This window comes from Ambystoma mexicanum, chromosome 4q (assembly GCF_040938575.1).
Source record: "Ambystoma mexicanum isolate Mex_15411 chromosome 4q, UKY_AmexF1_1, whole genome shotgun sequence".
NCBI classification, from domain to species: Eukaryota; Metazoa; Chordata; class Amphibia; order Caudata; family Ambystomatidae; genus Ambystoma; species Ambystoma mexicanum.
This window is the reverse complement of record NC_090928.1, coordinates 1170446368-1170469656: the sequence shown is the minus strand read 5'-3', so window position 1 is coordinate 1170469656 and position 23289 is coordinate 1170446368. Positions and strand designations below refer to the sequence as shown.

At 46.0% G+C, this 23289-nt stretch overlaps 1 protein-coding gene across 3 annotated transcripts in view; it reads left to right on the top strand.

The window, feature by feature from the left end:
• Positions 1–23289, top strand: part of DAAM2 (dishevelled associated activator of morphogenesis 2) — an 858328-nt gene that overhangs the window by 664668 nt on the left and 170371 nt on the right. For 2 of the 3 annotated variants that reach the window (XM_069608748.1, XM_069608750.1), the window contains 2 exons: positions 3015–3122; positions 12927–12956. In XM_069608748.1, the coding sequence (XP_069464849.1) occupies positions 3015–3122; positions 12927–12956 (138 nt within the window). The remainder of the gene's footprint in view (positions 1–3014; positions 3123–12926; positions 12957–23289) is intronic. The other variant, XM_069608749.1, reaches the window with a different exon arrangement.

The window sequence follows — 23289 nt, the reverse complement described above, 5'->3', positions numbered from 1 at the left end:
GTAACAGAAAGAGACTGGTGAAAATAACCTCAGAGAGAGCAAGAGAGACCTAGATCGGCATACGATGCACCAGGTATTGCCAGACTTATTACATGTGCCCGTCTTGGAAACCTTTTCTTCTTAGTGCTTTTCAGTAGAAAGTTAATTATTGGCCATATTTGTATTAGAAGGACTCATCTATTTAACTTTAACATATCCATGTAGATAGACCATTTCCAAAAAAGCTACCCGAGCACCTTGCAAATGCACTGCACAACTTCCTACACAATGGAAGGAGCAAACACATCCAGGTTCGTGGGTACCAGAGTACTTTATTACAAGATACCCATGCGGAGGACTGACTCGGGAGGATAGCTCAGGGGCAATGCGCTCGCCGAAGACGACGCGGAGCAACACAGGTTCGATGCCCGGGTCCGCGGTTAGAAACCTCTGGGTATTAAGCGTGTTATGAATAACCAATTACAATATGATAGAAGCGGATGTATAACGTGTTTCGCAACGTATACGTTGCTTGATCACATGCCAATATATATAATAATAGCGTCACTGTGTTAAAAGTTGAATTTAGAAGGTATTCCCAACATCATTGAGTGTACCTGGTCGCATACACTTTACTGATTACCACAATATCACACTACTACGCTTACTCTCGCCTATACACCACCATTCAATTAGAACACAGCAGTACTATGACACATTCGGTAAAGCTGTTCTCATGCTAACATGACCCATCAAACTACCCATCATCCTAATAAAACACAGCTAGCTAGCACATACCGGCTATCTTAGGCATCTCCTCAGGCCATAACGCAGCCAGAACTCAGTCTGGGTGTCCACCCTCCAGACTGAACACATTCAACTGATCTCCTCAGCACCACACCTACCGCTAAGAAGCAGCTATCATGCAACAAGCACACCGGCTGCACACATACCTGGTGCGCCCACGTACTTTACGACTCTCTCTCTCAACTGACTTGAACTACGGTTCCCGAGGGTGTTCAACGTACCAGCGCTTTGAGATCATACCAATGATACATAAGGTGCTATACAAATGCCAAATAACATAACATATCATAACATATACGCATATTCTCACCAACCAGTCTGTCTACCAGAGATTTTAGTAAGTATTTTGTTTTTGGTTATTGAGCCGTGTATATCATGCCTTCTGCCATTTGCATGCATTGTTGGTGCTTCAGAATCTGCAAGAGGGGGTGTTGAGGAGTAACCTAGAAGCAGGGCCTGCTTGCTTTGCTGCAACGATGATGTGTGCACATCTGAAAACATCGGATTCTCTGTGGTGTGTGAGCTTTAGATATTGAGTCAGATGTCTGGAGCAGTGGTTAATGTGCACTCAAAGGTTACTAATGCAAAGTGTTTGTGGGGTTGTCTGCAGCGTCTCTCGGGGTGGTGTGTAAGGTGTGTGAAGAATTGCGTGGAAGTCTAATTGAGGGAAATGTGCTGCAGACATGTGTCTTCAGCTGGTGTATGTTCCAACCTGTGCTGCTTTGCTGTTGAAGGTGTGTGTCGAGATGTGCTGTCAACTTGAGGTGGTTGTTGTTACCACACCTTGCCGAACAGACTGCCCAATAACAACTGTAGGCAACGTGTTTCGCTTTGGAAGCATTGCACTTGGTCACAGTTATTTGTGTGTATCCATGCAAAACATTATTTCTCCAGCGTTCATGCCTCGTTATGCCATAGTATGATATGTTAGGCTCAGTGATTCAACATCAGGTAACACTATGGCATGGCACACATTCAGGGGCCCATAGTTTCCAGTCAGTTGCCCGGGACCTCTCTTCTGACAGCCCACTGACACCAAGAAGGCACTGCAATTGTAATGCCCGCCAAGCCTTAAATGGGATTATGGTCCAATGCAGCTGGGTATTCAGACTGACTTAGCAACTGACAAAGCCAACCACACATCACATCACAACCACAGCATTGTGATGCAGGCAGGTAGCATTACAAATGTGCGTTTTGTTTTAAATCATACCAGGTTTTTGGGCAATGTCTCTGGCCCAATGGGTTTTAAATTGCACCATGTGTGGCTAATTTGACACTAGTTCCATGTGGGGTATGGTAAGGGGCTCCATGGCAGTAAGTCTGCCCTACCCACACAAAGTCTGTGAAGCCGCAGAGGCAGGGGCGTTGCTAGGGGGGGCTAAGGGGGCTATAGCCCCTGATCTTTTGGTTGTAGCCCCGGATAGAATCTCAGGAGCTACAGCCAAAAAACCAGCTAGCCCCCGGTCCCAACAGTTCCGACATCAGCTTAGCCCCGGGTCTTTTCCAGACCTAGCAACTCCCCTGCGCAGAGGCATGTCCAGGGAGTGCCCTGGGATGGCACGTGCTAGCCCTGGAATCGGATTGGTCACCCCAGCTGCCACCCCATTATTCTAAGATAGAGAGATAGAGAGCGTGTGCGTGCGTGTGTGTGTGTCCGCGCTCCTACTTCACTTCATACCACACCTGCATAAGTCAGGGCTCCACTTGGGCCACCCCGGTCAAAAGAATCTGGGCATGTTACTGTGTGACAGTAGCCCAAATCTCACTGTTTGAAGGATTGCTATCTTAGCAAATTGCTAAAATGTGAAACAGAAGTTAAAAAGGACCAGGAAACATTCCACTAACCTACCTTTAGTCATTTGCCACCTTTAATCGTCTGCCTAAAAATTTGTGCTCTCTCTTCCTCTGTTTTCCCCTTCAAAGATACTTCTTATGAATGATGTGTTATGAAAGAAAGGGTCCTCCATGCTCTTCAACTTTTCGATAACCGGTGCAGATAATGTCGGCGAGCCGTGGTTGGCTGCCATTTTGATCCCGGGTGGCAGCACTGTTATTCGCGATGGCTGTGGTTGCTTTGTAGTTTGCTTTATTGTTTTGAGTATTTTGGCTGCTCGGAGGACAGCAAGGCGTCCTGCTGGTACCACAATGCACAGCTGTCAATGTGTGTGAAGGAAAGGTCTGAACTGCCATTGCGCCCCGTTGATGTGTGTTTTCTTGGGTTTTAGGACAGGATCGATGGCACGATCTGGAACGAAATTGACGATGTCAGGGCCTTCAAGGTGCTGGACTTGGACGATTTTGAGAAGATGTTCTCAGCCTATCAGCGACATCAGGTACGTTGCATGACTTGAAGCCTACCAGTCGATAGATTGCCCGTTATCATAATGGCCAAAACCAAAACAATCAGGGGATTTCTTCCTATCTTGTGTGTAGTGGGGCTCAGCAGTGAAATCCCATTGGCCGTATTAGCGGCAAAATAAACACTGAGCCCTGTGTCACCGGCCCCATACTTTACACTTGCTTATGACTTTGCTGTTGCGTACCACCAAAGGATCTACTAGCGATAGGTACCATGCTGCTGGCACACCAGGCAGCCCAAGCAGCGTGCATCTCACCGGCAACATGTATCGCTAAATAAAGATATGGTAAGGGTAACATTGATCCTCTTTGAAGCTTGTCAACCTACTGATCTGTGTGAATAATCCGCATACATTACTGCTTAGCCGAAAATGTTGCATCCGTTACAACAAATCTGTGAATTTTGGGGATGCCCCGCAGTGCCCGCACTTCCCCCACTTTAATAAATACCGTAACCTAGCACCCTCTATATTTTCACATAGATTTGCTTTGATCTATGCAACATTTTCGGCCGGGCAGTAATGGTATGGGCAGTAAACCCAACCTTCCACCAGTAAACGCCAACGCAGAATCGACCTGCATTCCGCCCAGGGGCAGAAAGAGGTAACAGATTTGGCCCATGACACCTTCCTGAACCAATATTACCCCATAACAACCTGGTGAGAGGCCGGGACAATCGCGATCTTTGGTTATAGTGCTCGGACATTGGGTCTCGATCCCTGGGCAAGGTCCATTGAGCCTCGTTTAAGAAAGCCTAACAACACCTCCAAGCCCTAAAGCAGGCTACAAAGTCTAGACTATTGATGGGCCCTCTAAGTAAACCCAGACCTGTGGCTCTCCAGAGGTTGTTCACTACAGCCCCCATGGTCCTTCACCATTGGCAATGCTGGCCAGGGCGCATGGAGATTGTAGTCCAAAACAACAGGGGAGGCAAAGGTTGAAGACTCCTGTTTTAGATCATAAAGACATTGGAATGCACTTCACTCTGTCCTATCTGAGCAAGACTGCTTGCTGACTCACTGAAAATAGGACTGACTATTATTCCTAGGCGTGTTTATCATTTCTTCGCATACATGGTACATATGTAAAGTTGTTTTGTACTCATAATGTTTAGCGAAAATGTGATGAGGTTACCCTTTCTTAACATGCATGTGCAGCCATGTTTCTACCCCTAGGATGCAGTGCTATGTATGTGTTGCAACATGCATACATGAAGGGAGACTTAGTTATTTTTACATTTGTATAGCGCACAAACAGCACTTGGGCATCGAGCCTGATTAACTTCAGTAACACTGCTTATTACACATGGATCATTTCCATTGGGGGAAATCGGCGATTTAAATGTGCGTCACTCGCACACAGATGCGTCGGCGACACAGCAGTCATCTGTTCATTTGGCGCGAGCAACATCTCTGTGAGCGAATTTCTAGACCTCCTGCGTTTTGTTTTTTGAAAAAGATTCTGTGTGCAGGGGCCTATGACGTTGTCCTGACTTACTTCACTGCCAGCTGGCGTGTGCCTATGGGTTGCTCCCAATTTACAAAGGAGCTGGTGTACCGAGTGCAAGGGGAGTACGCTGCCCCTCACATCTCTCTGCTCACAAGTCCCTGGTTCACAGCATGGGTTTGCGAGGTGTAAGATGGGCTGTGCAAGGGGTCCATAATCGCCACTTCAAGCATACCCAAATGTTGGGAACATCACAACACCTAAGTATGTATTGGCACGATGGTCCCATGTGGGCGTGGCTGGCTTAGTCTCCTACCCGATGGAGCCCAGTAAGCACATTTGCAGTGATGGGCCAGGGCAAATGGCATTGTTTCCTTCCTGCCCCAGTCTGGAGGTAGAAACTTGTAACATGTATAGATCCTGAACATTTCTATCACGGGCAGGAGTCTGAAAATCGCTGGCATGATTGTGCATAGTGGCTGCCACAAACACGATTCAGGGGTCCACTTGCGTCAGTCTGATTCCCCCACACACTCTCCGCCCGCATCCCTTGGGTCAGACTTCATGGCACGGAGTCTCCGTCTGCACGGCCAAGCTTATGCCTGGCTTCACTTTGGCTAGGTGGTGTATCCACTGGTGCAGGAAAGATCCAGCCCTTGAGATTTTTTAGGCCTTTTGTGCCCGGTAGAGACACGAAGCCATGCCAATTGCCAGAAAATCTAACATCCTTCAGGTGCACCTCAACACAAGACCCCCTACTCCATCACCAAAGAAGTTGCGGCCTTCAGTGGACTCAGAAAGGAACTGTCCAATCATGTAGATAAACAACTGGTGATAGGCTCGGTTAAGCAGAACATCTAGGGCCTCTCCCCTTAACTAGACTAATTATTATTAATATTTTCTTATTATTATTATTATTATTATTAGAACCAAATTTAACCACTAGACAAGATGCCAGGCTCACCACCCAGCTTTATTCCAGCTACAGCCCTTCAAAGCAGGAACCTATGTAAAAAAGCTGGAAAATCAGAACCTATATGATAATATGATTATTGTTATTATTCATATTATTAGTCATATTATTATTATTATTATTATTATTATTATTATTATTATTATTGTTGTATATATTGAGTGCAGACCAAGCTCCTAGAAGCAATGAGTATACAGCATTACAGATGCTCAACGGAACACTTTACAGAGGTAATAACAGAACAGATATACAGCGGGGGGTACAGAGGAGGGGGTACAGCTGTGCTTGGTGACAGGGGGCAGAAGGGTTGACGGCATCTAGTGAGTCAGGAGGCCTGGGGGGAAACGTGACAGCCTAGGTGTTCAGGAAGAAAGACTCCTTGAAGTGGTGGGTCTTGAGTTATGGAGCATGGGGGCGAGTGTGATGCTGACAGGGAAGAGGTTCCATAGTCTTGCGTGGGGGGAGGGGCGGGGGGTGGGTAATGATCCATGCTTATCCCTAAGGAAGAGGCAGGCGCGAGCTTTAGAAGACCCATTACCGATTGAGGTGTGTTTGGAACTATAGCAATGAATTCCAGAGGGATCCCGTATGAGCAGTCTGATCCTAAATGTCCCACGCCCTTAGTATGGGATATGCCTTTCCCCCGCCATGAGTAGGGGTCTTTAAAATGCAAGGAATCTAGTGCGGATCAGATGAAAAGGAGCTGCCGTCTTATTTGCAAGACTCTTCTCTAAGGAAAAAGTTCTAATGAGAAGCAGTTTGCATTTACAGAGCTAACGGAGGAAGCTACCAGCGCAATATCAACTGGTATGACGTTCATTCATCGCTAGGATATTTTAAATTAGTTTTTTGCCAAAATGTTGGCTGAAAAATACTAATAAAGAAATTTGGGGTGGGTGGGTTAGGGCATATAATACTAGAAGGTGGGGAATATGGAATAAATAATAGGTAAATGGGCTTTGGGGGATACCACCCAAATATAAAGAAAAAGTCAATGAGATTTTTCGGCCACAAATTTTCAGCAAACATTTTTTTCCAAAAAATCTGGGGATGAATGAACATAGAAAGCAACAAAGATCCAATATTAGGAACCCCCCGTCCCCTGCACACTCTAAAGTACTGTAAAAAACAGTCATTATCTCAATTCAATGCTTACACAATTCAATCCAAACAGTAGTAAATCAGGAGAGCATCTATTCAATTTTCACAAGAAAAATAAGATTTAATAACAATACATTTCACAGATACAGTATTCAGGTCCGCTTTTGGCTGACGCGTTTCGAGGTAAAGACCCCTTCTTCTTGAGCGTTGTGGACAGAAAAAAAGATCACATAAAACCAAATCAGTCTTCTGCGCTCTCCAAAGTGACTTAATGTCAAGGATACTTAAGTCACAGTGAGCACTCTTTTGGTTGGGAAAAGTAATCTCTCAGTATAGATGTTTGACTAATCTAATATTGAACATAGAACCATGTAAACTAATGGATGTGCTTCCAGATGAGTGTTCATAAGTGTCATTAAGCAGTGCAAACACAGCCTCTGATGCCCAAGCATATATGAATCGAATGGCCCATTGAGACACTGTTTACAATCCACTGTGAGCCTAGGAGGGAGACAACATATATATACCCAGTAGAACAACACACCAATGGCTGAATATCCATCCAGCGTCATCAAGTCTCCAGAACAAGCAGGCTGACACCAATCCCGCCAAGTGATTCGGCTGAGCGGTAAGGAGGACCCCGTCAAAATCATGCAACTGAAGGCTTTACAAAGGATCTAGTTAGCTTCATTCATGTAAACGCTTATATATGTCAACTGCATTCAATAACATGTTTGCAACACAGCAAACTTGTAAGCAGTCTTTTAGCATGCCTGGATACCTTTTGTCAGTAGTTAAAGGCTTGGCAAGAGAAGGGCCACACTCCACTAAAATGCTCATTTATTGCCGGCACCACCGGTGTGCCCAGATTAACTCACCCAAGGTTTCCAGCTCCAAGCATAGATGCAAATAACACATTTCTTCTAATTTCGCAATTGTTGACAAATTCTCTGCTTTTTGGCGGGAAAAGTGTTTTGTAACCTCGCTCAGCCGGGCACTCTCCTTGCTTAAGCAATATTTGCACGTTTGATTTCACACAGCTTCTGGTATTCAGCAAAAATGCTTGTGGGTCATTGGGAAATGTTGTGCCTGCCACCTAGAGTTGGGATGTCACATTTCTGCTTCCCACAGTATGCAAAGGATTTTGCGTGGGTTTCCCCCATGCGGTGGTAGTCTTGCCCTTGCCACCACGCTGTTGCTACTGTGGGGTGTATTTGGATTCCTTAGATGCCACATTTCGCTTTGACCACAATGAGTTCAAGTGGGTCTTGCATCACTTGCCGACACACGAATGGACTTTAAAGACCACCGTCTCTATAGCGATGATCGTAACACATGAATATGGCCTGAACGACCACAAGGCATTGCTACACTTAAGAAAAATAGTAGAGTGATGGCTAGAAGTGTTAGAATTAATCTCAATCTTTTTATTGCTCTGGGGAAATCTCCAGACTACTCGTTTTCATGCTGCCAGGCCAATGCACTCCTACGCTAGCCTACCCCCAACCCAACTCGCCTTATTTACCGGAATCCAACATTCCCCTGCTCATCACCCCCTCACTCAATCTCCTAACCAAAGTATAATATTAGGCGACATCAAGCTGGGCTACAGCGACCCCACCGACCCTAAAGCCACAGCACTAGAATGGGCACTTGAAGACATGAGCTTCTCTCACCTAGTATCAGCCTCCACGCATGTCAAGGGCCGCATCCTTGATTGGATACTCACCACCAATTTCAATATTAAAATCTCTGCTATTAACCCTCTGCCCCATTCTGATCATCACCTAATAGAATTCAAGCTCCTGCACACTAAACGTCCCACTGAACAAAAGCCCTGCACTACCAGATCACGGCCAGAAACACTATGAAACTAACGCACAAGATCCTTAAACCCATGTTACTGTCCACACTCACCCACACCCTGCCCTGCCCCAGTGGAACAGAAGACATAGCTAACCACCAGGGCCTATGCCTTACCATCGACCTTCATGCTCCACTTAAACTTAAAACTCCCAAATCTCATAAACCCACTAACATCTGGTTCTCCGATGAGCTCATCTGCCTCCGGAGAACCAAGTGATCACTAGAGCATCGCACTAAGAGACACCTGTCTCCGGGCGAGTCTGCAAAACCCTGGCAATGCCACCAGAGCATACAAGAAAGCAGTTATCTCCAACAAAGCCACCTCCTATGACAACAGAATATCAGACGCGAGCTCCAATACTAAAGAACTCTTTGTCATTTTAAGAGAATTGGAGACACCTGTTCTTCCCAGTACCCACACTAGAGTGTACAAACATTGGTGCACCTCCATTCAAGATGCTCTAGCCAATAAGATTGACTTGCTATGCAAAAAAATCAACCTAAAGAGAATTCAAATTGCAGCCAAGCCCACCACCCTACCCACCCAAGGAGGTTCAGCCCCAGCTATCCCGATTATGAGAGTCACTTTGCCACCCTTCTCCTACTTCCCAGTGACCCAAAACACAATATTGGAGACTATCCTAACCCTAAAATCTCGAATTGTAAGGGAGATGTTGCCTCGCGCATATCATCAAAATCCACGCCTTGCCTGTGACCCCTATCATCACGGACCTTGTAAATGCCTCCTTCAAATCATGCACTGTCCCCAGAAGTATCAAATTAGTCTGGGTCACGCCACTCCTAAAAAACCTTCTCTGGACCCGTCCTTGCCCACAAACTGCTTTCCTATCACTACAGTACCCTTCCTACTCAAGATACTAGACTGCATTGCTTATGCACAAGTACAACAATGCCTAGAGCATCACCTCCTACTCAGAGTTAGACGGTCTGGCTTCCGACGTAAGCACAGCACTGAAACTCCACTAATTGACCTTAAAATACAGCTGGACAGGATTCGAGATACTGGTAAGCTAGCTCTTCTCCTCCTCCTTGACCTCTCGGCTGCCTTCGATTTGGTTGATTACAACACACCCTGCCTGCACCTCGGGTCCCATTTCCACTTATCCCCTGTAGATGTCACTTGGATCATATCCTTTCTCAGTGATCGCACCTCAAGAGTTTCTATTGACAGTGCTTCTGCCAACACCATCCCAGTCCCCCTTGGCATCCCACAAGGCACCTGTCTCTCCCCCCACTCTGTACAATACCTATAGCAAACCACGCTTTCAAATCCTTGTTTCCCTTGGCATCACATACACTAACTTCGCTGATGATACTGAAGTCCTCATCCCCATCTCAGCCAACTAAATGGCCGACACTACCACTATAAACAACGTATACAGTGTTATACAAAACTTGATGGCCACACACAACCTCTGTCTCAATGATGAGAAAACAGAGCTACTAATTGTTGGCTCAGCAAAGTATATTCAGTCCCTGGACGCCTCCTACTCTCTGTTCCACATTGATGGGTCACGATCCCGGTCCACAAACAAGTTAAATCCCTTAGGTATTACCTTGACGCTGAGTTCACCATGACAATGCACATCAATGCCCCTGCCTCCTCAATAGTCTACACATCCAAGCTCATATCTCTGAGCAGGAAGTTTCTCTCCACAAACAATTGCCTCACCCTGTCAAGAACCCTTATACTCAGTAAACTCGACTGCCGCAATGTGCTCCTGAAAGGTACGTCAACATCCAACCTATGCAAGCTCCAACTCCTACAAACTAAAGCGCTGCCCGCAGCCCTGAGACTCTGACGTTCAGACCACATCACAGCAGCACACCACGACTCCCATTGGCTCCCCATCAAATCTTGGATTGACTTTAAGACCCTCTTGTTCCCCCACCGGTGTATCTACAACGAAGACCCATTCTACCTGATTGACACCACTACAAGGAAACAACAGAAGTGACTCCTTCGATCCTCTAACAGCATTTCTTTGTCTACTCCATGCTCCACATGTGCCAGAGCAGGTGGGGCGAGCTTCCATGTCACTGCACCCTTCCTTTGGAGATCATTACCACCGACCATCAGGAACTTATGCAACATCCAAGAATCTGCTAAAAACGTGGCTGTTGGACAGATACAACTAACCACCTCAGCCGAGCTGCACTGTTGCTCAGATCCCACTAACGGATGCATACCATTGCATCAGACTGCATATGTTGGCCACTGACTTCTCAGTAATGTATACTTACACACTATACTGTTTCCCCCTATAGCTTTCCTGTACAAACGCTGTGATACCTCAAGGTTTGGGTGTTACAAAAATGCTATGAATAAATATATTATAGAAGGGGAAAGACCATATTGCAATCAGGCTTGGTGCATCTCCAAAAGGGGCAGTCCAACCTGAACTGCTAGATCACATCCCCTCCTAACAAGACGACAGGCAATTTGTAACAACAACAACAAAAAAAACAAAAAAAAGAGACTATGGGCTAGACAGGCAATTTGTAGGCATGTTTCAGCCTCATTGGGCATCATCAGTGTGAAGTAACTTGGGTCTCTTAGCACAGCATGCTCAGAACCCACTCCTGGGCAAACATGTCCCGTTCGTAGAGACTCAAGCAAGACAGAAGAGTGCCCAATTAAATGGCTGAGATGTATCATTGGTAAGGATGTATGTTTGTGTGACAGTTTTATGGAGCCAAATGCCACACAAATGCAGGCACTGGTGGCCATGCGCTACTGTCAGCCATGCCCTACTGGCGGCCATGCACTACTGAAAGCTGTCCACTGCTGGTGGCCATAAGCTACTGGCAATCATGCGCTACTGGCATCCATGCCCTACTGGCGGCCATGCACTACTGACAGCTGTCGACTACTGGCGGCCATAAGCTACTGGCAGTCATGCGCTTCTGGCAGCCATGCCCTACTGGTGGCCATGCACTAATGGCAGCTGTGCACTACTGGTGGCCATAAGCTACTGGCAGTCGTGCTCTACTGTCAGCCATGATCTACTGGTGGCCATACGCTACTGGCAGTCCTGCGCTAATGGTAGTCATGCGCTAGAGGTTCTTCTCCTTTTTCGTCATTGAATCTCATAAGGAGATGCCACTTTGGGTCATCTCGAGTAAGACATGTCTCGTAAAGCACAGATATGTAAAAGAAGAGGCATCTCTGGCACAGTGCTATGTCAGGCCAGGTTACTCCATAGCTCTTGTCATACATTACATTATTTAACCAACTATATGTATTACTTTCTTACTAGCTTCTCCCACCAAAACATTTTACCAAGACGAAGAACTGGCATGTGTTGGAACAGGTCTAGGGTATTTGCTGCCCTGTGAGTAGGTATAGTTTGCCATCTTGTTTACCTGCCATTTGGGGCATGTTTGCTGCTAGTAGGCAAATTGTAGGGTCATTTAGCTATGGCTTCCTGTTCGCACCCTAGACAGCTGCCCAGTATAGTCTTGCTCTGGAATCATTAATTCTAAACCTTCCCCAAGACCTCTTTTGTTTTGCTGTAGTCGCCCCTAGTGGGACGGGCATGCCCCGTCTCGGGTCTCGTGCCTGCTGGGCCTAGAGCCCCCAGCAATATTGTGCAGAAAGGATGCAACCAAGCGGTTCGGGCTGGACTGCCCCTTTTTAGGGTGGGACCAAGCCTGATTTGCATATGGTCTTTCCCCTTTTGTAATGGCTTGGCCGGTGAAGAACGATGGTCTGGCGGGTTGCGTAGCGCAATGCCAGAGGTTAAGATTCATTCTAACTCTTCCAGTCATCACCATTTTGTTTTGCTGGAACCAGCCCTGAACATGTGTTGTGGGAGTTTGCAAGGGGACAGAGCCAGAATTGGGCTATTGGGAAATGGGAGCAGTGCATCCAAAGGTTGCCAGGGCTCGGGCAGTTCCAAGCTCGCAGCCCAAGCCACCATTCCCTATAGGCCGTCCAGATCCTAATTGAAAATTATGCAATATACAGAACAGAGGGTGAGTATGCCTCAAATTGAATCTCGCTGTTGTAGGATTTTAGAGTGAAAGGATCATGAGGTCAGAAATGTTGCATACATGTTACAACAGACTTGTAACATGCGCCTTGAGCCATGAGCCTTATCGAGGTACTACTAACCAGGGTGCAGTTGTATTTCCCCCTAATTGCTATGCTCTGTTCTCAGCCGTGGGTGCTGAACTTGTGCTAGGAGATCTTGCGCTGCCCGCTAATGTCTAGCTAATGTCTAGCTAATGTCTAGCTAAAGTCTAGCTGGTGTGTAGCGCTTCAATGGGAATGGCTGCAGACTGCTGCTTGTGCGATTCTGGTGCCTTATCTCTGTGTCTAATGTCTGGCGTGTTTCCTTCTCTCTGACCTGCGGCTGCCTCTGCATAGGACCTGCTCACTAACACTTCCCAGAAGCAGGTAAGTGGCCATGGCTTTGTGTGAATCCTGTACACAACTTGCTTACAAATGTTTGTTGGCCTCCGCTTTGGGATAAGCAAGGTCGCCTTTCGCCTTTTTTAGCTATACAAACACCTCTATTTGTTATTTTGCTTTATTCATGTTTTTTCCTCAAAAACCTATTGTAAGAGTTAACAATCACTAAGTGAGCAGTAATCGAAACGTGTAACTCGAATCGCAGTTTCAAATCAGCTTGCAAGCAGGACTCAAGATGTTTACAGGTACAATAAGACCATGCCACTATTTGTTAGCAGAAGCCTGTCTTTTAGATGTTGTAGGTACAGTCCCTGCTGTGCTGTCATCACTCTGCAGTGTCTAGTCCCTCACTAGGCTGACCTTAGAAGTTCTAGCTCATCACACAGTTTATCAGTTTATCTGACTAAATGTTTTCCATTATTACCCTCTTGACTTCAGTGACCCATCTGACTCTGACCACTAACCCGTTTCTACCCTTTTCTGGCTTGTTTTGTATTGTTCTTTGTGCGCCCTGAGGCCTGCGGGCATGTGGCGCAAGATACAAGAATTCAAATAAATAAATAAATGTTCTTGGTTCTGCGAATGGCACCCACACATAGTTATCGGTTTCTAAAAGGTACTCCTCTGCTCCATCTGACATGCAGGTCAAATACATTTAAAAGTGTCAATGTTGTGATTTCCAGAAAAAAAGTATGTCTTGAACAGGGGTCTGCAAACTTTGGTTCTCCAGATATTTTGGACTGCAACTCTGATCAGTGCCAGCCAGTTGTTTTATTAGTAAGGGACAATGGGAGTCCTACATCAAAACATCTGGAGAGCCACAGGTTGTAGATTCCTGACCTAGAAGCAAAATTGGTCTTCATGCCATTGGCAGGGTTTCCTCTAACCTCGGCCGGTCACTCACTGGGTCAAACCCTACTGGATGTTCTCTTTTGATGGAACCCTAAACACCCCCTTTGTGATTTGATATCCTGCTTGTTCGCCTCTCAATCTGATGGGTTACTGATCTACTTCACCCCATCTCCGCCCCGTATCCGTTCCTGGTTGACCGCTAGAGCATTGGCTTTAGTCCGTCGACTCGCTCCGTAGATCTGACTGTTAGAGTGAAGCCGCGTCGTCATGTTTACTGCTCCGTGGTTCTTGTAAATATCTGGGTACCATTGGATATTGCGTATGGAGCCCACACCGTTGAATGAATGTTTAATGATGTTTTGCCAAGTCTGCCGGCTACTTGTCTGTGGCTGCCTTCATCAGAAAAAAGAAGCCGGCCAATAGGAGGCAAGTGCGTCATTCCTCTATCCGGAGTCGAGACCCGGCTTACGCAGGGGATGATACTTTATAATGTAAGGCCTGGAATCTATTTTTGTTCTTGTTTTTTGTGGGACATTGCCAAGAGGGGGAGGTGGGGGAGAGTGTTCAGCAAATGAAACCAATGTTCCCTCAAAGCTCAGTACTGCTCTGCCTTCCCCAGAGGGATTTGTTCTTCTTAGTCCCATGTCATTAAGTGCAATGCTTAATTTTTAAGAAAATAAGCCCCAAGGCCAGATATTTTCTAGCACGCTTGTGACACTGCGGGCGGGCAGTGCCCCACCGTTGCTGCCACCACTCACATCTGCTCCCCACAGTGTCGGCACATCTGGGGTTAAACTACAGCTCGCATCTGCTCATTGGTGTTGATGGATGCTCTCGGCTAGCATCACTTTGTAATCAATATTTCTGAAACAATAAGTGCCGGGGATCAGAGATAAGTGCCAGGGCTCTGCCCTGGCGAACACCCCCACAAATTAAGCACTGATTAGGTACCCGTAATCGCAATCGAAGAAGGCAGAAGTTTTGAGGTCCAATCCAATCTAAGGGCAGACACGTTTTTATGTCTATTGTGAGACATGGTGGGGAAGCATGTTTCATTGCACATAGTAATTCTTTCTGTTTAACCATATTTTTTGTAAAAGTCCACTAACCATTAGTAATGATGCCCTGTACCTAAAGAAATCGGCCGTTTTCTTTTGCTTTTGAGTTGACCACTTCTATTTGGCACAAGCCACACCGTAACAGGAGGGCCGATCTGTTCTGTTGGCTTCTGCTTCTGTGGCCAACGGCAGGACTGAATCCTTACATCAACACGCTTATTTTTTGGGGAAGTGATTCAAGAAAAATAAAGTAAAGCCAACCATTGATGTTGTGCTTAGAAAACGTATTTCACAGAAAAAGATTCTTGAAGGAATTGCTGAGCGCGCCATCTCAGTGCGCGTCAACCACTGATAAACACGGACATGCATAGTGTACAGACGTGTGGCAGCCGCTTAGCCTTCACAGTAGGGGGAGACAATCCTGGGCCTGTGGATCCAGGGCAGTACAAGTGTTTATGCCATATTTAAGTCCCCCTCACTCTTACACTGGGTCACTCTTCCATCATCCTGGGATCTCTTTGAGCTCGCTCTTTCAAGCATTAATATCAAACTTTAGCCTGACAGTGTTTTTTCTAAGCAGTCTTCTGAGAGGTAATGGGGCTGATTCATGGAATTATTTGGGCTGAAAAACGGGGATTTGTGCGCCATTCTGCCTGCAAATCCCCATTTGTTAAACAGGGATTTGCTGGCAGAATGGCGCACAAATCCCTGTTTTTCGGCGCAAATAATTCCATGAATCTATGTCTTAATTACAGCTGTAAATGGCTACTTGCATAGTAAAAATGTCATAACTGAGTGTACCTAAGATAAACACAAATAGGGGGGGGGTCCACACTGAGATCAGTCTAATTTACTGTCCTTATTTTGCTTTTCTTCAACAAAAAATATTCTGTGCTCATATGCAGAGTCACAGGTAAGAAATACCAAGGATATGGCTGAAGAAAAGTGTGGCCATTTATTAGTGATAAAAGAAACTATTCAAAAAGTAGGACAAACAAGTTTTAACAATGAATTGTTCAAACAGAAAGAAAATACATTCTTTTGACATAAAGGACCAATTCAAAGAAATTGTTACATTGCGCAATAAATACCAAAGAAACAAAGAGAAAATATATTAACAGGTGCAATTAAAATGATAGTGGACAAGAGCACATCCAATTGTTACTCTAAAGTGTACTCAATAACTAGTCATACATTTTAGTCAAGATATCTATTACTAGAGGGTTCACTAGCTGTGTGTGTGTCATGATCAATCTATGATCATGTTTTGTGATCTGCCTGATTAACTGAGTGTGCCTTCAGCCATTTCATTTATATCACTTCCATGCACTGAAATCCTGTTAAAAACAAGCTATGACAAAGCCAACGCTTTTACAGACGCATTTGCAAGGTACTGACATTATATGCCCAGGTAATCGCTCCATTTTCCAGGTGTTGCAATCTCATGGCTAAGGAGTACACTATGTCAGGGCCTATCAGGGCCTAGCAAATGCCTATCCCATACCTACACAAAAGCCCAAGTTGTTGGCTTTGCCAATGCGTGTTTGTTGCAGGCCTGGTCAATGGCCTGCTCCGGCGAGGGCCCAGGGCCAGCTATCTCCCACTGGCGAGACGTGGGAACTGGACTGGTGCTTTACTGTTGCAAAGGTGTCTGTAAACACTTAGTGGAACATTTCCTCTGCTGAACACTTTTATGGACTGCACATCTGTCCCACAGAAATCCAGCCTCTTCTTCTTGGAACGGCGCATGTGCTTCTCCTTAAACATGCCCTTACTTCAAACAGTGAGTCTTATTTAATATGGCTGCATTTAAGGGCCGCAGCGCCTCGGGCCATTGGAACAACGTCAACGGCCCTGGCAATTAGGGCAGATGTTTTCTTGTGGCCTGATTGCCGTCTTTTCCTTTGGATGTGTCTTGGCTGTGCTGGAAGACAGCATCGATCTTGCTAAGTTCAGAATCTATTATACTAAAGAGATGGTGGTTCATACGTGGGCATGCCTCTCTGGCATGGCTCGTCCATATGGGTATGGTCATTACACGTAGACCCATACACAGGGTCAGTGATTATACACACACTCATATCACATGGGCATGGCTCATATGCACAGTCATGTCTCATTCACATGTCCTTATCTTGTACCCATGAGCATGGCTGTTGCACATGGGCATGGCTCTTTCACTTGGTCATAGCATGTACGCACGGTCATGTCTCCTTCCCAGGGCCTTGCCTCGCACATTTGGGCATTGTCTCTTTCACATTGTCATGGTGCATTCATACAGTCATGTCTCATTCACATGTCCTTATCTTGTACCCATGAGCATGGCTGTTGCACATGGGCATGGCTCTTTCACATGGTCATAGCATGTACGCACGGTCATGTCTCCTTCCCAGGGCCTTGCCTCGTACATTTGGGCATTGTCTCTTTCACATTGTCATGGTGCATTCATACAGTCATTCCTCATTCACATGTCTCATACACACGGTCATGTCTCATACACACGGTCATGTCTCATACACACGGTCATGTCTCATTCACATGGGGACTTACCTGAGACATATGGGCATAGCCCTATCACATGGTCATGGCTCTCCCACATTGTCATGCCTCACACACTTGGTCATGTTTCATGCACATTGCCTTACCGCATACGGATGGGCATGACACTTAGAAAAGGTCAGGTTTCGTACACATGGGCATGGCTCTTTCATAAGGTTATGTCTCTTATACATGGCTCATGGCTCATGCACAGGGTCATGTCTCATTCACATGGCCTTACCTCATACACATGGTCATGGCTCATTCACATGGCCTTACCTCATACACATGGTCATGGCTCATTCACATGGCCTTACCTCATACACATGGTCATGGCTCATTCACATGGCCTAACCTCATACACAGGGTCATGGCTCATTCACATGGCCTTACCTCATACACAGGGTCATGTCTCATTCACATGGCCTTACCTCATACACAAGGTCATGTCTCATTCACATGGCCTTACCTCATACACATGGTCATGCCTCTTGCTCATGTTCATACATTGTCCACATTGGCATGGCTCATTCATAAGGTCATGGCTCTTACACATGGTCATGGCTCAAACACATCTAGTCTTACCTCATAAACATGGGCATAGCTCTTTCACATGGTCACGGCTCTCACACATGGTCATGGCTCATACACCTCATCATGTCTCATTCACATGGCCTTACCTCCTACACATGGGCATGGCCCTTACACATAATTATAGCTCTTTCACGTGGGTATATGTCTTACACATAGTCATGTCTCAGACATATGAGTACAGCTGCTTCACATGACCTTGGGTCTTCTCCATGGCCATGGGTCATACAAATGGTCATGGCTCATACACAGTATCACGTCTCATTCACGTGGCCCACCTCATACACATGGGCTTACCTCGTACACGTGTTATATGGTCATGGCTCTTACACATTGTGCTCTAGCACCTTGAAGCATCTCTTGTGCTAGCTGGAATTGCCAATAAAATCTCTCAAACCAAATAACCGGACAGACTCAAAGGAGATGGTAAAATACAGCTTTAATCTCAGAGAAGTAAAGCAGGGTGAATGACACTCACCAAATCGATTATTGCAGGATCACAATGTCTTTTCGATTATACTTAGTTTATATAATGCTAGATGCATCATCTGTGACGTCACCCTACGTGGCAAACTGTAAAACCTATTGAGGGGTTAGATTGGATTAGGGGAACATGTATACATATAGAAAATGTCCGTGTTAGTTAGCTCTCTTATCTGTGAAACACACCCTGAACTACTTCTATACACGCGGTGTAATATACTTGGCATAGCAGAGAATATGGCACTGGAATAATACTTTGCAACATTGTATGTACAAGTGCAAGGGAAGCTTTTCTCATTGGTTGGCAACCCAAATCCAACCTTGGACATTCGGCTTGCTAGCAGCACATACATTGAAACGAAACACAGGTGCTTGGAGATACGTCAGCTCTCCCTTTGTTTTCCCGATTAGTCTACCCTTTCTCATCAGTAGGCCTCATGCCAGGGTCTTTTGTTTGAAGGCTGACCTTGCCAGTCTGCACTGACTCAGGACATTCGAGGGAGAGTAAGCACACCATTATCTTAGCTTCAACCCAAATGAATAGCCTTTGTTTGCGAGCTCTTCATCATGCATTACAAGGCCACGAAATTGTCAATTTCGACACTGAATTCAACACTATTTGATTCGAATATGCTGGGTGCATTTGCTCCTCTTGGCCTTTAGAAACTTGCTCACTCTATCCCATATAAACGTTGTGCCTTTTTAATTGTCCAATATTTGGCATCCATAAATGTTCTTGTTCCTCCTATTCTTTGGGAAATATGTCCATGCACATGGTCTGCTCGTTACACTCCCCTTGTGCTTTTCCTTCACCTCTCGAAATAGCATCTTTGGTTCCAAGCCAATATATTCCTCTATTTTGCAAGAGGAAACAGGTTCTTCATCATCTTTCCACTTTAAGATCATGGGCTCATATTTTGAGGTAGCTGGGTTTATTGTCATAAGCCACCGTCCATCGTCTTTCAATGGTCGTCCTAAACCTTGAACATATACTTCTTATAAGCAACCTTCTGCATATTCTTTCTACCTTGCATTTCTGCGTATGTACAGTTATTGACCAGTGGGTCACTTCATTCTTCTTTGTGTTCGTAAGTACTGCGTCATGCATTACATCTTTTTCTTAGTGCTTCAGTTACATTCTTAAGTACTTTCATATCGTTTCAGCATAGGTTCTTATATCTTCTTTATGACATTATTTTGCTGTCGTCAGACTTTGTTTCAATGCACATCCATTCTGTTCATGGCTGCATTTCGACAGCTTGACAAAGTGCATAATTCTTGGTAACTTTCCTCCACTATGTCAGCTTGTGGGTACACGTATGGATGAGTGTATTGACGGTGGGAAATGCTGAGATACACCCAATAAGGCTGCAGTATAGAAACTAGTCGCTGAGCCGGTAATTACCTTTCAATGGCTATAAGTTCGGCCCATTTTCAAATATCAGTGTCCAATAGAGGGTATTTTGTCCCTGTCCTCTGAATCAATCCTCCCAGGCCAGGCCAACAACTGCTGACTGCCTGGTTGGTTGGGCTGGATTTCAATGTCTGCATTCCCAATGGGCTGAACTAGAGCTATGGCTGCCCATCCCACCCATGTCGGGAGGTGGGCAAATGGCTATCGCGCTTTCCGAATGGAGTCGCAGGTCAAGTCTATTGTGCTACTAGCTTGCAAACGCAACAGAGCTGCCACCCTCTCAATAGTGTAGCCCTTAGCGGTGCAGCTCAAGAGACGGTATTCCCGTAGAGATTATGCCAGTCGTAGAGGTGTACCGAAAAAAGTAGTGCAACTGTGGTCTCGGCAGGGGAGAGGGTAGGCGGAAGCACAGCAGACCATGTGACAAGTGTCGCAGCCGGGGCAGTCCAATAGTCTAAGTGACTAGTAACTAAGGCTCCTATTACAATTTTACCCTTGCACAGGGACATGAATGGACAAACCTCTATATGGAATGGTGAATATGGTCGTAAAAAATAGAGGAATGGTAAACAGAAAGAAATAAGAGTAGTGGAACACCGCTCCCGACCGTTCCCGCTCACTTAGATCATTGGATTGTACTGCCTTTAAAGCACAGGTTGCCTGGTGGAAGAGCATGAGAATACAGAGAGGGCTCTATGGCTCCCTCATGTGGCCAAGAGTTGCATTGTCCCTTTTCCTTCAAAAGGCATTTGCCCTGGGCGTGTTATCCCTTGTTTTGTAGTGTCTGGCCTCTATGTTCTGCAACCATTGTTTGCGAGTAGAAGATATTTTCCGATTCTTTTTTAAAGTATTTCGTTTTGGAAAGTTCACGCGTAGCACAGAGTGGTTTCCTGGAGTTGAGTCTAGGAGAAAAAAGAAGGATGTGTGGAATTAGCACGTGGTAGCCTTGAAGAAGAGCCAGGCTTTGAGTTTACATCTAAAACTGCGATAAAGGCTAATGTGACGGATATCCAGAGGGAGAGAGTTCCATAGAACTCGGGCCACCGTGGAGAATGCCCGGCCTTTCCCATGTTAAAAGGTGTCGCGTAAGGCCCGAGGAGCAAAGGATTCTAGGAAGAGAGTAAGGGACGACTGTGTCAGAGATGCCTCAGAAGCCAACGTAAGCGGTCTGAAATTGCACACCATGATAAATGTTGAGTAGATAAGAAGACACGAGCGTGCATTTTAACATAAGGTGTGTGGTGCATTCGGCACAATCTGTAAGCATCTCAGAAAGACGACAGGGAGACCCAGGATTAGGGTAGTCCAGTTGGGACTGGATGAGAGCCGAAGAGGCAAAAATTTCAGTGGCTCGAGACAGGTGATAGGCAACTATCTGATGCAAGAGGCTCAGCCAGTATTGTAGCAGCATTGTAGTTGTGGGCAGGGGCGGGACTTTGGGAGCGGGGTGGGAATTGAGGTACTGGAGACACAGGGAACCAGGCAGTTGGATGGTGTATGTTAATAAAGAAGGTTGTATGTCAACTGGCTGACGTCCGCGTCTTCATTGAGCGCGTCGCCGGAAGGGTGAGCGAGTCGCCAGGAGACCAGGAGACCATGACACAAGTACCAAAGGGAAGAAGAGAGCTGGTTAATATGGGGAGTAAAGGAGGAAGATGTATCCAAGCTGACCAGTGACTTGTGTGGTGTGTTTGACCATACAAAGAGGGGAACATTGGCCTCCACCGGCTAGGAGGGAGCACAGGCTGGGAGGGAGCACAGGCTAGGAGGGAGCACAGGCTAGGAGGGAGCACAGGCTAGGAGGGAGCACAGGCTGGGAGGGGGCATTGTATTTGATTACCTCAGTTTTACCTGAGTTGAGCATTAAGTAATTTAAGCCCATCCAAAGTGAGGGGGCCAATATGCAAGACTGAAACAGGTGGGGGCAGGTGGTGGCACCCAGCACCCTGTCAATGCGGGCAAGGAGCTAGGTGTCATCCGGAGACATGTAGAAAGTGATCCCAAGAGAAGTAATGAAGGCAGCAAGGGGTTTCACATAGACATTAAAAATAATAGGAGAAAGAGAAGAGCCCTGGGGAACGCCACAAGTCCGATGGCTGAAAAGGAAAACTGGGGAAGGGAAACAGATGGAAAGGGGCCCAACCGGAATGACTAAATCCCAGAGAACGCATTTTAGCCAATGCCCTCGGAGAGAAGGAGGCTCCAGATCAGCAAAAGACTTGGCCATGCTGAGTTGTAGACTAAGAAATATGTGAGACTTGTTTCAAGTTTGGAGTGCATGCCACATCCAATAGAAATTAACGGTGCCCACTGAACTCTAAGCATTCTTCCACAATCCACAGGAGTTCAGTGGCACAGGCATGCCAGCGCTGCATTGGATTGGCTGCTGCATCTTGTGTAGGAGGATCTGGGCTCTTTGCTCTTTCATAACATGACCTTCCATTCAAGGTTGATGTCAAGTAATCTTTTGTTTTAATTGGATCTAGTTGGTGACCTTCATTGGTTCCGTTTTCACAGTTTCACTAGAATTCTTGATCCCACTGATTTGCATTGGTCAACGCGCATGGTGGATATATAAGATGGGGTTCCTCGTAACAACGTCATCTCGCGAGCCCATAAGTCAGTCTGATCAGCAAGTGTGTCTACGTGTCGTGACTGCGCGATGACCTGGCGTACTGTCCTCAGATCATAATTTTCATGGCGATTGGCCAACTTGGAGATCTAGGTATGTTCCTCTGATCCGTGCAGTTGCTGATGACCAAGCCTTCTGCTGCTCCTGACGGACAAGAGTAACGCATACTTTCCAAACGCTGGCATGCGCAGTAGCTTGGCCATTCTTGATCACGGCAAATTTGTTACAGCAGAATCTGATTCTATCTTTTAGTTTTTGTCTACGGGTCTGGAGGATTCTTCACAGCATACCCACAATTTCAATGGCCGCTCCAGAAGATCTAGTCTCTGCTACCAAGCTGTTCATTCATTTGCCCTCCCTTTCTGCACCCCTCTCCCTCACCTTTTGTTTTTCCCCGGCTCTACCAGAAATGTCGCCACCCCTCTCCCTCACCTTTACTTTTTCCCTAGCTCTACCAGAAATGTTGTCAGGCCTGGTACGGTAGTCACCTGTCTGTTTCCATTTCCCTCCCACTCTCCCCCTCCCATCCTTATCTTTGTCTTAGCTCTTGCACTATCTGAAATGTCTCAGGCCGAGTATGATACATAATTTCACATCCTTACTGTTCATGGCTTTGAAACACATTGTGTAAAGGCGCTATATAAATAGACTATCATATCATATCATACTTAGACAGCCACTTTGGTCAATGGCATGTATTTTGAAGTGGAGTCCACCCCTGCTCTCATTCCTCCCCCTGCCCCCATTCAT